The sequence below is a fragment of the Anarrhichthys ocellatus genome, unplaced genomic scaffold (assembly GCF_004355925.1).
Source record: "Anarrhichthys ocellatus isolate YVR2014 unplaced genomic scaffold, GSC_Weel_1.0 scaffold27, whole genome shotgun sequence".
NCBI classification, from domain to species: Eukaryota; Metazoa; Chordata; class Actinopteri; order Perciformes; family Anarhichadidae; genus Anarrhichthys; species Anarrhichthys ocellatus.
In genome coordinates, this window is record NW_022280057.1 from 5,147,804 (window position 1) to 5,160,940 (window position 13,137).

The 13,137-nt window shown below is 43.2% G+C and overlaps 1 protein-coding gene across 4 annotated transcripts; it reads right to left on the reverse strand.

Moving 5' to 3' along the window:
• Positions 1 to 141: 141 nt before the first annotated feature.
• kdm2ab (lysine (K)-specific demethylase 2Ab) lies at positions 142 to 12,363 on the reverse strand. 4 transcript variants are annotated; one of them, XM_031862640.1, is made up of 23 exons: positions 12,162 to 12,363; positions 11,707 to 11,747; positions 10,216 to 10,354; positions 9,912 to 9,990; positions 9,700 to 9,746; positions 9,134 to 9,312; positions 8,752 to 8,858; positions 8,482 to 8,575; positions 8,052 to 8,205; positions 7,842 to 7,957; positions 6,568 to 6,694; positions 6,199 to 6,473; positions 5,976 to 6,053; positions 5,551 to 5,811; positions 5,313 to 5,441; positions 5,118 to 5,198; positions 4,739 to 4,963; positions 4,351 to 4,380; positions 3,167 to 4,230; positions 2,490 to 2,653; positions 2,169 to 2,315; positions 1,811 to 2,026; positions 142 to 1,702 (listed from the first exon to the last, which is right to left on the reverse strand). In XM_031862640.1, exons 2-23 carry the CDS (start codon positions 11,740 to 11,742, stop codon positions 1,521 to 1,523), a joined length of 3,930 nt encoding a protein of 1,309 aa, XP_031718500.1. In that variant the 5' UTR covers positions 11,743 to 11,747; positions 12,162 to 12,363; the 3' UTR covers positions 142 to 1,520. The 4 variants fall into 4 exon arrangements, with proteins under 4 accessions (XP_031718500.1, XP_031718499.1, XP_031718498.1 ...); XM_031862639.1 differs by having other exon boundaries at positions 11,990 to 12,363; XM_031862638.1 differs by having other exon boundaries at positions 11,839 to 12,363.
• Positions 12,364 to 13,137: the final 774 nt, after the last annotated feature.

Sequence of the window (13,137 nt, forward strand, 5' to 3'; positions counted from 1 at the left end):
TTTTATGGAGAGAGAAGCTGGGTGGAGCCGATATTTGCTCGGATCCTACAGTGCAAATAGTTTTATTACTTTATGCATCTCGCCCACGTTCAGTGACAATACGACAGTTAACCGTTGTTTATCTTTTTTTTTTTATTTTTCTTGAAAAATAACACAAATAACATAAAGTGAAAAATGCTTTTGAAAATAATTACAATGCTACAGGACTCCCGTTTTGATAATCGAAAAGAGGAAAACACATTTACACAAAAGTATATATTTATATACATTTTAAGGTATATGTCCAGGAGGGCGGTCAGGAAGGAGACCGTTGATACAGAACTACTACACTTTAACGGAACAAAGAAATGAGCAACCCCAACCAAAAAAAAAGGTACATCTCTATATTGAATTGGACAAAGTCATGGAATTCAGTGAGAATTAGATCCTCGCATGTTTCATCCATGAAAAGAATAAAGTGTATCAAATAGGAGTGGGGAGCAATTTCATCTAGAATATTAACATTTTGGCTCTAAAAATGTTGTCCCTGTACAAAAACAAAGCAATAAAAGTTTGGAAATAATAGCACCTGAAGTCTAACGGTTGTTTGAAAATGCACCATTTATCAGACACCTGAACTGTGGCTTACCCCGAACACTCCATGCAACCTGCCCTTTGTTGGGGTGAAGTGTTGCTGCTTTGTCGATTGCCTTCTCACACTGTCTTTTAACCCTTTGATACAACCACATCTACTCGATGTCCATGTACACTTATCAGGTATACCACTAGACTACTGTTGCATCCAAATGCCTTATTAAGCTGAACATACAACTGGTAAACACAGGCCATTCCACTCCCCCACTTTATAAGTCTTGTCAAAGATCTGTCACCTTTAGTTGTCTTCAAAAAAATAAATCTCAGCGCATAGTTGTGCATAAAGCAGACGTCAAACTTCTAGACGTGTGCTCTCTTGAATCTGACAAAAAAATAACGATCTATTTAGAGCACCCAAAAGTAGCGGATATTAAATGAGTTGAAATGATAAATCACAAGATAAATACGACTTTATGGGAATCAGCCAAACATAACAATGCAGTTACGCCCCAAATATGAAACTCAAAAGTCGAACTCAAGGCAGGAGTTTGTGATGAGAGTCAAGATTGGCTGGTACAGAGAATTGATTGCCCATGTTCTCCAACTCCTGGCCAAAAAACAAAAAAACAAAAAAACAAAACAAAAAAAAAAAAAAAACACGACATTTTGCTTTTCCCCACATTAATCCCCAAAAGAACTGAAAAAAATGAGTTATTTTACGGTACCTGGAAAAATGTACCTAATGTTAAAAAAGAAATATTGTTTCAGCTATGACGACCCCTTTCACCAACACCAGTTAAGTGATTAAGCACTCCCAGTTTAGACCCCCCCCCCCCCCTCCTTTAATGTGATACGGGTGCATGTGAACTTCCCTTCCCGTCTGTGTCCTTTGTGTTACACAGATTCACTGTTGCCTTTGCACCTCTGCAGTCAGAGGAGGCGGATGCTTAGGAAATCCTCTGGATCAGTTTTTCATCCGACAGGCAGTAGAGTGTGTTGACCGACAGCTCGGAGATGAAGGCCTCACAGGCCTTGCGGGAGACACCTTTACAGCCTCGCAGGTCCAGCAGTGAGATGCAAGAGAGGCGGCGGAGATACTTCAGACTAGTGTCAGTCAGTTTACTGCAACCTAGGGAAGAGACAAACACACAGACACATCAATACGAGTGAAATAAAAGTCATGCAAAGTGTGCGCATGTTCTTTCTAAAGAATTAGCGATCCCCATCAAACTCTCACCTCCCAGGTTGAGTTCTGTGAGCGTGTTTCGTGTGGACGAGCCCACTGCGGTCAGCAGGTTGATGGAGTTGTCGGTGAGGCTGTTGCAGTGGGAGAGGTCCAGTTTTGTTAAATGGGGCATGTGGCGGATCACCAGGCGCAGAGTGGAGTCGCTGATGTCCAGGCCTGCTAGTCGCAAACACTGCATGGTCCGAAAATGACTGCGATTGTCACAACCTGGAACCGAGGGGAGGAAGAGAAGGAAAAATAAGCAGAGTTTTTGTGAGAGTTTGATGAGGAAAAGGGCAAAAAAGGGAGTATAATGACAAGAAAGGCAAGGGGTATAAAGTAGGGAAACATAAGGCTCCTCTTTCCTCACCTGGAGGGGTGACTAGATCCCTGATCTGAGAGTCTTTGACGCCATCTGCATACCGCAGGTCCAGAGAACGGAGGAGAGGGCAACCAGAGGAGCAGAGAGCTGAAATAGTTAACCAGGAACAACCTGCCACCATCAGATCCTTCAGCCCTGCAACATCAAAAGAGAGATTCGAACTGAGTGTTTAATGTATTTAGGTAGAGCACACAGCTGATTGGTGGATACATGACTAATTCAGAATTTATCTAAAACTTTCAATACAAAATGCAATACAAATTGTGTGAAGGAGAGAGAGTGTGTGTGTGTGTGTGTGTGTTTGAGTACCAGGCAGCCGGCCAACAAGCCAGTTGAGCTGTTTTTTAGAGATGTTGGTCCAGGACAGATCCAGCGTGACCGGCTGTCTCTTGATGATGCCGGTGAGGGCCTGAGGGGTAACGGTGCGTTTGATGCTCAGGTCAATCCGTGCCCAAAGCCGCTTGTCTAAACACCTACGAACAAGCACACGCTGATGAAGAACACGTCCATTCAGTTATCCCTTTGCAGAGCGATATGACCTAATGACCCGACACACTCATTTAGATGCAGAAACACGATGTCACTACTGAGTTTAAAATAGAAAAGATATAAAAATAAAAGGATGGGGTTTGATCGCATTTTATAAAATTGAAATCCACGTTTCAACATCTGTAAGAAACCAAAGGCAAAAGTAACTAATTCAAAGATGTCTAATCAACTTTTCTTGACGGTGATGGCAGAAACACAGGTTCCAAACCTGAACCCACAACCTGAGATGAGATGAGGATGACAAGCCTGCAACCTATACTGCACGTCTTCATTGTTCTTTGCTCATAAAAAAGCGTGAGATAACAGGTTTGATGAAACATTTGTTAGCATCAGAGCTTAACGAACACGGGTATTTTGCGGAGCAGGAACCAGATGCAAAATGGAACCGGCTATTAAAACCCATCCCTAATAAAAACATGTCCTCAAAGAGATCTTACCATTTGTACCAGTTCTTGCAGACAGCCATGCAGACGCAGAGATCTGCTCGACTTAAGTAACGGAAGACGGATACCCACACTTCCCTCTCGCAGCCTGGTCCGCTGCCACTGTTCTCCCGGTCAGCCTCGCTCCCTCCTTCCTGCAGGGCGGAGAGAGGGATGCGGAGATGGGGAAGCTCAGAGGTCGAAGAAGAGGAGGCGCCATTGCTCAATTTTGCAGGTCTGCTCGGCCTCGTTTTTTTAGAGTCCTCCAGCCTCTCGGGGTGGGACGAGCGAGTGTCCGTGAGTCTACTACGAGTGTGAGGAGGCGTGTGCCTACTGGGGAGTTGATCGGGACAGGGGCCGCGGCTTCTAATGGGGGGTCTGACGAGGAGTCTGGTCTGGCTGTGTATAGTGGAAGTGGCAGTTTGAGTGGCGATAGCTTCTAATTTGGGGACAATGGCTGACGGGTCGTGTTTTGCTCTGGTTGGCCTTTGGAGTGTCACTTTAAGAAATGAGCCATCTTTGCCCCTTGTTTCACTGTCCTGCTCAGTCTCCTCCTCGTCATCCTCCTCTGCACCGCTTTGGTTGGCCACCTCGCTCGCTTCCTCTTCCCTCTCTTTGGCTGCCCGTCCTCCTCGCCTCGACTGTGGCTGGTTCTCTTTATCCAATCCCCTCCCAATGTTCTGCCCTTTCTCTTCTTCCTCATCAGCATCGCTGCTGCTACTGCTGCTGCTGCTGCTGTTGGTGCTGCTGTTGGTGCTGCTGCTGCTGCTGTCCTCGCTCTCCTCCTCCAACTCTTCATGGCTTCTACCACCTCGGATTCCTCTTCCTGCTCCTCCTCCCCGCAGCCTCACCCCTCTCCCCCTCCCTCTGTGGGACTCTCCCTTGGGCTCAAGTGCCAGGCCGAGGGAAGACTGCTGCTGGAAGGAACCAGTCCCTCCTGGAGAGCTGTGGTAGGAGGAGCCACTGGTCCAGGAGGCGCCCCGGCCTCGGCCCTGAGATAGTCTGCTGGTTGGAGAGCGTAGCCGGGACAGCACCCTGGAGCGCAGCAGCCTGGGAGAGCGCTCCAGAGACGACTGCTTCTGTTGGGGGGGAACAAAAAGGATGGCTTGTGGTTGAAATGTATCTTTGATAAACAAAATAGTTTATAGCATTATAGTATATAAAATGCAATACGGAACATTACAGAAATAAGTGCTTACCGTTAGGATTTTGCTGCGCTCTAGTTTTATCTGAAGTAAACAGAAAAGGGGCGGGGGAAGAGATAAATGTCAAATATAGAGGAACACACAAAGCCAGTTTCAGGGTGAAGTTTCATCATGGAAACACTATCTTACATTCTTCTTCAGTGACAAAATCAGAAGAAACTGAATTGTAAAGGCATCAAACTCTTTGAGGCTTCTAAAACTGAAAGGAAACCTTAAGAACTAGAGTACCGCTATTCAAAGAAGAATTTGGAAATGCAGACGTGCTGAATTATCCATATGCTTTACACCAACTTATTTACCCCATGAAGCAGAAAAAATGTCACTACTTGCTTTTGATCATTAAAATTGGAAAATTCAACAAAGTCATCCAAGTCCACCTTACCCTCTTCTTAAGTCTGAGCTCCAGTGCATTTGCTCTTTTGCGGTTCTGTTGATGCTGCAGTAGAAGTTTCTGAGAAGGTGGTGGAGCTGTGGATCGGGATGAGGATCTGCTCAGTCTCCCTCGTCTCACCCCTTCACCTACACCGATGCCTTCCCGGTAGGCCAGCTTGGACGGTGGCAAGGAGGTGGAGCCCTCCGACTCTCCACTTTCCTCATCGCTGGAAGACTGGTGTGGGACGGTCGAGAGGAGAGGGTTGATGGGGTTAAAGAAGAGAGGGTGTCGTGTTAATTTGAGTATAGACATCAACCATATGGCGTTTTAGAGATTGAATGAATTGAGAAGGAAGAGATAGACAGAGGGAGAGTGATAGGATACGTACCTCTAAGTCTTTGCCTTGGTAACATTTGGGACATTCCCAGCAGCTGGGCAAATCTTTATTGATCTTCCCTTCACCGGGTTCCTGAAACAGCAAATCAACATCTACATATGCAGTTTCGTAGGCAGCAAAACAAACCATGCCATAATTAGGTAATGTATTCAGTTTATAGCTTTCACTAGGTCTGAAGTTGATTACCTTAATGCACTGATGATGGACAATCTGCGAGCAGACGGAGCACTCCATGAGTGAGTAAGTGCTCGGATTTGATTCGTCCAACTCTCCTTCTCCACATATGGCACAGCGCGCTGTGTTCGGTAAGGCAGGCTGGAGGAAGGAACAAATGGTATTTACACCAGAGGTACAATAATACGGACAGATGGGCAGCATTATTTGGTTCTACACATACAAAGCCAATGATGGGTACGAGACTCACCATCAGACACCGTCTCATGATGCAGCCCTTCTTCATGCGTCCAGGGCCACCAAACTTCCTCATGTCGTGGCAGAACTGGCAGGTGCCGCACTCCTTCCTGCAGCAGGCGCCGCAGCGCTTACACCTCACCCGTCGGCGCCTCAGGGCCGAGATGGAGGAGCGCTTGGTGGGCCTCTGACCCAGAGGCTTGTGGAGGGTGGGGCCCAAGCGAGGACGGTAAATGACAGGGGGAGGGGGAGTGGGGGGCTGGTACCATGACGGCTGTATAAGGGACATCAGCAGGAAAGGCGAAGGAAAGTCCGGTTAGAGTCGTGTACAGTACGAGGACTTGTTTGATGTTGGTGACGAGTTTGCATGCCTGGTTATGGACGTTAAGTATATATCCAAGCTTGCTGGACGTGTGTAGAAATGTGCTCTCTACTCACCCTTTCAGGCCACTTGACAATGGGCTCTCCAGTGTAGGACAACTTAGGGTCATCATTGGAATGCTCTTTCAGAAGAGTCTAGACAAGTGGACAAGCGAAAAGAAGTAGTAAGACAAAAAAAAAAACATCATGTATATCTGGACTTCTACCCTGGCACAGAACCCTAAAAGCAGTAGCAGCCAGTGTGAGCTCATTGTGAGATGCACAAGGAACTTAGGCCCACCCTCATGTCTTGGATCAGGGCTGCAGCATCCATGATGCCTGCAGGAACACACTTCTTCTGGTCCGGCAGCTCCTCCAGCTTCCCTAAGAGGTTCCACAGTCCCTCAAGCTCAAAGGGAGTCAGCATGTGCTGAGGTGTGGCAACTTCAGCCGTCTCCTCTTTTTCCACATGTTCTTCCTTGATTATGACCTCCTTGATTTCAGTGTCACTGTCAACTCCATTAGAGGTGCCATTCTTGGGTTGATCATTGGTTTCAAGGTCAGCCTGTGTAAGTCCTGAAAAGATGACGGATTAATTTATACGTCTGTGTAAAGAATAGACAAATACAAGTGAGGATGGCCATGTTTTTTTGCATCCATTCGTCCTCACCTATGCCTAGGGAGTATTTCTGGAACTCAGGAGTGAGGTGGGAGACGTTGGTCTGACAGTAGAGGTATCTCTCCAGGACGTACCAGCACATCTCAAAGTAGAACGGGTAGCGGAACTTTGCTGGCACCTAGAGGACGAGGACAGAAATTAGAAAAACTTGGTGAATATTTTTTGCATCTTCCAAGTTTCGTCAAATACCACAGAGAGAAAATTAAATGTATACTATGTTGCTTGAAGTGAATTGCTTTATACACAAACACATACGTTCTGCTTCTTCAAACTGCTCTTAAGCAGCTGAAGCATTTGCCAAAACTTTGTTGTGGTTTGCACTTCTGCTTTAGGAGAAGTGAGATAGGATGTAGCTGCAGTGGCTAGAGTCCGGATACACCTGCTGGATTCTTTTAGCCCAGCTGGCTGTCTGAGCAACGACAGCGTTTGACAACACAAACAACTTGTGTTTTAGCTAAATTCAGAAGAAATCTTTGCGTCGTGATATTTGCTGGAGAGTGTGATTTTGTGTTATTGCATAAGTCTAACTGTCCGGTCCTTGCACCAAAGAAGTGGAAGACATGCATGGTATTAGGATACCGCAAACCTCATTATGCAACTACTCAGTAGCAACAAACATACAGACCTTATTTGGTGGATTGGGTATAAACCACGACATGATCAAACCACAGTAAAAACAGTTTCCATGCGAGTGTCATTCTAAAATTCAGTGTTTTCACTATCACTTAAATTAATTCCACTTAATTACTTTACAACCGCAATAAGAGGTACTTACTCACGTACTAATGAGTTCTACTCAGTGAGATATACAGATATGGTCTTGGTATCGGATTGTTACTCTATTGGCAGATACTCTGAGTTTCCAAATTGGTATATTAGAGAAATTATATTAAAAAAAAAAAAAAAAAAAAAAAAAAAAAAAAAAAAAAAAAAAAAAAAAAAAAAAAAAAAAAGTGCAGCGCTAGCTTTATGGCTGTGAACAATTGTTAACATTAAAGTCACTGTTTATTACTTATTTATAATACTTGCTGCTCTTTATTTTTTAAACCATGAACCTTGTTTGCACTGTCCACTTTGCTGCTGTGATCCTGTAAATTTCCCCACTGTGGGACTAATAAAAGGATTATCTTATCTTATGTTGCTGAGAAATGATTCTGTGCTTTTCTGTTATGAGTTTCTCCACAGAATGAGACTCGGCATAATCACAAAATCTGAAGCAATCATCAATGTGTGTCAGGAGGACGGTGGAATATCAACATGCTCACCCGTGTGCGATCCTCAATGCTGTAGATGTTGAGCTGCATGGGGATGTTAAAGCTGTGGAGGAAATTTCCCCCAAACACCAGTGTGTCCTCCGGTGTGTACACGGCATGGATCCACCCTACAACACACAGGACGCAGGAAGCTCAAGATATGTAGTGGTCAAGTGTGGCTTTTATATGTATGGTGTCACTGCCTTTATTACAGGAACATACCTGATGGGATTATGAAGGTGTTGCCTTGCTTGAGCTCGATCCTCTGACAGTCGTAACACTTGTCCCCCAAGAAGATGTCCCCTTGCTTTCCTGATAAAACCCAGTTCTCGTACATCTCCAGGTTCGGTGGCGTGGGTGGAATCAGCCAGAACACCTGCAGGGATCCCGTGTGAAAGGTCACGTTGATGGTCTGAGGTCAACAAATACTTAAAGATGCATCCATGGCACTAATGTTTATATGCAGGACGTTAAGAGAAAGTTAAAAGGCAAGATGGAGTGTTAGTCCACATTGACAATTAGTTGTATTCTAATAGCATGAGTGAAAACAACGACTGTCCCTCATTCCAACTAAAACTTTCCACTGGGTCACTACAGGCAGCCAAAAACTTCAAAAAGAAGAGTTCTCGTGTGGCCTGACACGCAGACCGACCTTTCCTCCTCGCAGGATGTGGTACCACACTGAAGTGCCTCCAAAGTCAATGTGGAAATCTGTGAAGCAGCCCTGCACACTCATGAGACAGTACCTACGAGGAGTGAGGGAAGGACAGAAAACACAACGCAGATTTAAGATTATAGAAAAGGATAAAGACATTAAGAGACTTTGAATTGGATTATATCACTGTTGGAGATGTGATCGGTATTGTATCTTATCTATACGACAGCAAATGTTACACGTTTGTGAGAGCTCTGGTTTACTCACTTCTGTACTTTGGGATAATGCATGTCTATGATGGCATTAGTGGAGTCTCTCTGTCTCTCCTTGAGATGGCGGGGCCACATGTTGTCCACCCAGTCAATCAGGTCCACCTGAAGAAAATACATACATTCAAAATGTCTGCACCAAACTCCAGTTTCTGATGACAGACACCACTTTCTGTATGTAGACAAATAGTTACTTCCCTGGAACTTAGACAGAGATTAATAGCCATCAAAGTAGCAAACAAATTATGATGATAACTATCCCGTCTTCCTTATCTGCCTAAAGTGTGATTTTCTGAGTGCTCAAAATATTTGTGACTTACAGATATGCGTAAATAAGAGTTATAAAATAACATTATCAATGTGCATATCTGCATTCTCACCGACGCCGGACGTTTGACCAGATTCTCCAGCCTGGTGTGGCTGAACTCCAGACTGATGACGTTGTAAAGTTTCTCTCTTTCAGACGGGGGCGTTTCGTAGTAGCGTCGCCACTGAGCCATCGACATCTCGATTCCCTTCTGGGTGTTCACGTCCATCACGTCCACAATGCGTCGACTACCTGTAAGAGGATTGAAAGTGGTTCGACTACTGCGACCACTGTCCTAAAATATACTCGACACTCATTGGCATTGTGTGTAATACACGTTATTTGTAATAGAAATGCCAAGCAACTATAGCCCGACCGATACTGGTATTTGGAGGCCGATATTGATATTGATGTATTTATAAAGAAAATCATGTTTTTACATGAACAAACAATCAACTTTGGTACAGATCCTTTTTTGTTAATAAATAAATACTGAGATACAGACTGAGCGAGACAATTTACAGTTGAAAGCAGTTCCCTCAAGTTATTTGGAGTACAGTAATATCGTTCTATAAGACTCGCATTTTGTGTACAAAAGTAAAGCCATTTACACGGAAAGGTCATAAAACAAGAACTTACCAACAAACAACTTGACATCACTCACACTAAAATCAGGGTCTGGCATTCTGCAAGAGAGAGGCAAGTCCATGTAAATGTTTAAATTAATTTTCAAAATCCAGAAAAGAAAAAACAAAAAACAGGTTTATTGGGACTTGATTTGAAATGATTTAAACTAAGCTCCATATATCTCCATATGATAATCAAAAAAAGAGTAAAAGAATGTGACTGACTGTATGCCAAGGCCATCAGCTCTGTCAAAGATAATGGGGTCCCTGAGCCCCTCCCTCTGGATGTACTCAAATGTGAAATCTAGAAAGGAGACGCACACAGTCAGTTATCAAAAAACACATACTTGCATTGGGTAGATAACCCAGAGTCATAACAGTAATACTTAAATTAGACAATATGAACTTGCAGAGACACTTGTATCCAATCAACACGGTCTTAAAAATGAGTAGTATCAAGCAATACAGCGTTTAGAACAGTTAGCCGTAGTTGACTTTACACGGCATCAGATATGTTGAAACCTCTCACCTTTACCCTCCATGTGTTTGACCAAGTCAGACTTAAACCGGACACACTGCAACTTCTCGTCCAGGTCGAACATCCGTTTGCCTTCAATTTCATCATCTGAGATTCCATCGTCCTGGTAGCGCCGCCGCGTCCCCGTACGCTGAGGACAGAAGACCATTTCTGTTAACCTCTACGTGAAGCATGAACAAAACGTTTTGTGATGAGCAACAGAAAGAGGACAGGACGTGGGGGTTAGAACACACTGGCAGGGAGAATTATGGGATGTCTTACGGTACAAACAATATTTTAATGCCATGACAAAGCTATCAGACAGCAATGCTGATGTCAAGATCAAACTAAACCATGAAAGCAGAACTAGCATCACATCAATGTTTTTTTTACCAAACTACCTTTGGTATGAAAAACTACACAACAAAAAGCAAGCACAATCAAAAGTAACAGAGATTCAAATTACCAGGAAACCGTTGCAACATTGCTTAATGTATTTTTTTAAACGTTATTACTGGAATCTAATTGCTAAGATATGAGGTGACACCCAAGGGAGCTGTCCCTAATATCTCCGTGCCAAAAAGGGAATAAAATTAGTGCTAAAAGTCATGCTTTCACCTATCACAGTAAATCAATCCCAGCAGATCAGTCAGCCAGATAGTTCACGTGAGAACCAAGCAACACAGCATGACAATAGCAGGGGTTAATCTGCCACAAACCCCCCCCCCCCCCCCCCCCCCCCCCTCCTGCCATTCACCCTGTGCAGCACTGCTTGGCTAGACAGATGGATAAAGCACAACACCCCCACGCTGACATCTCCCCACCCCCCAAACAATAAATGTGGCATCATCTAAACTCTGATACTCCTCCTTTCATAACTGAGCACTGGACAGTAGCTATTACTCTGCAACTGAAAACAACTTAATACTATGAAAGCAAATCCATACAGTTGTTTGCAAAAACAGCAATACAACTGACAAAGGGAATAAATTAATTACAATTAAGCAACTATTTATTGGGTGCTTTTATTAAGCTTTTGCTTTCACAAATAGGCCTAGATATGTTTTACAAAAGTAAATCAACAATGGCCTCATTACATACATATTGATCTTTTACTAGTATTAATAAAATACATCTCAGTACACACAAATAACTTAACAACCAGAAGGTAAGATGGTTAGGAGGTGAAGCAAGGTCACATCAGATTAGACAGTGAACCTGACCTTCTCTTGAACACCTTATAGACAGCTTCATTACCTTTATTATGGTGGCACGCTAAACAGAAAGGACCACTGCCATGACATAATGTGCCAAAAAGAAAGTGGGCCATTCCAACCAACTATACTAGTTATACTATGATTTACTGGACTGCTTCGTGTATTTAAAAAGGGCCAACATCACACAATGATGAACTACAGCAAATCCATCACAACACATTTTAACGGTTAGACACAAAACAACTGAAGCAGTTGGTTTCAGTTGGGTTCAGTTGACGTTACTCACCAGCCGTTTGCTGTACCGTGTATGAGGGTCCTCCATAATCTCTAGAAGACAAAGTATCGGCAGCAACGTTAAATTACACCAAATAAACAGTCAACCGGTGTTAAAATGTTTCAGTGTGTCAGAAACACACACCTCTCTCTCTGAGTGGAGCCTGACGTTAGCTAGGTAGCCGTGCTAACGTTAGCAAACATTGTTGCCTGAGGTTAGCAACATAACACAAACACATTTACGTTGGACTTGCGTCGCTGTATTAAGACAGACAAGTGCCGATAGGAGCTACTACCTTTCAGAATGAATTCCCTGTGGCCAGTGAGTCCATTTAGGGCCGTTATTTAGCTAGTTGGAGTTGTCGGCTAACGTGAACTAGCTCCGATGGCATCCCTTTCTTAAGTCGTCGGCTAACGCTAGCTAGCTGACATTAGCCTCGGTACAGTTGTACGCTTCTTTACCGTTACCTCTGCGTATTAACTCCTTTAGCCGTAGTGGTGAAAGTAGTATGTTCCAGCTAGAGCGTTTGCAGTCTCTCAGTAAAGTTTCCCTCCATGTTATGTGATAACAGATGTGTTATATTGTTGTGTTTATTATTGTCCGATAAAGTTAGAACGATTCGACGCTCCGAGCCGCCATTTTCAGCTGGTGAGAAAACACACACACACACACACATGAAGGGGAAAAAAAAGAAGCTCGTGACCCACCCCCTGTTTACCTCAACGCTACTAAAGATTAGCATAGGAACACTCCCATTGGACACAACGTGTGCCTTTTAAACAAGATTAGAATATGTTAATATACAAGAGTGCTTGGTTTGTCTTCCCCGGTTTGACAGTTATGTAAGAAGCATTTCCTGTATATTATTCACTATAAACACACGTCACTGCAAGGTATTTGCAAAAAAATACTTGAAGTATTAAAACTACTCATTATGCAAAACTGCCTGTGTTTATTAAATCTTTGCACTACTGTTTAGTTCGTTGATTTAAACTTTGCACTACTGTTTAGTTCGTTGATTTAATATTATTCTATTTATTTGTATATATTGTGCATTTTTTACATTTAATATTTTTTTACTCTATTTTGATTGCTTACCTGTATCATAACGCTGCTGTAGCGAACAAATTTCCCCTTGTGGGATTAATAAAGTATCTATCTATCTATCGTCATTTAGCATGTAAGCAGCATTTAATGTTGAAATAATGGAGGAAAAAAAGTAAATGACTACCTTAAAAATGTATTTATGTCGAGTAAGTTACTTTAGTTACTGCATTTTCATAAACATTTATAAATATGTTAGATATACTACAGTTCTGCTCAATTTGTAAATGAATATATCACATTGTACATATTTGCCTGGTGTACCCTTCCCTTTGCTTTGTAAAAATGCACCTGTGGTTTTGCACTTTTGCATGTGTATTATATTTATGCAGACTGATC

Coding starts and splice junctions, on each gene's coding strand:
- kdm2ab (XM_031862640.1), bottom strand. CDS start 11,742: ATGGAGGACCCTCATACACGGTACAGCAAACGGCTG. Junction 6,474..6,567: donor GAAATACTCCCTAGGCATAG/GTGAGGACGAAT, acceptor TCATCTTTTCAG/GACTTACACAGGCTGACCTT. Junction 1,703..1,810: donor CACAGAACTCAACCTGGGAG/GTGAGAGTTTGA, acceptor TCTCTTCCCTAG/GTTGCAGTAAACTGACTGAC.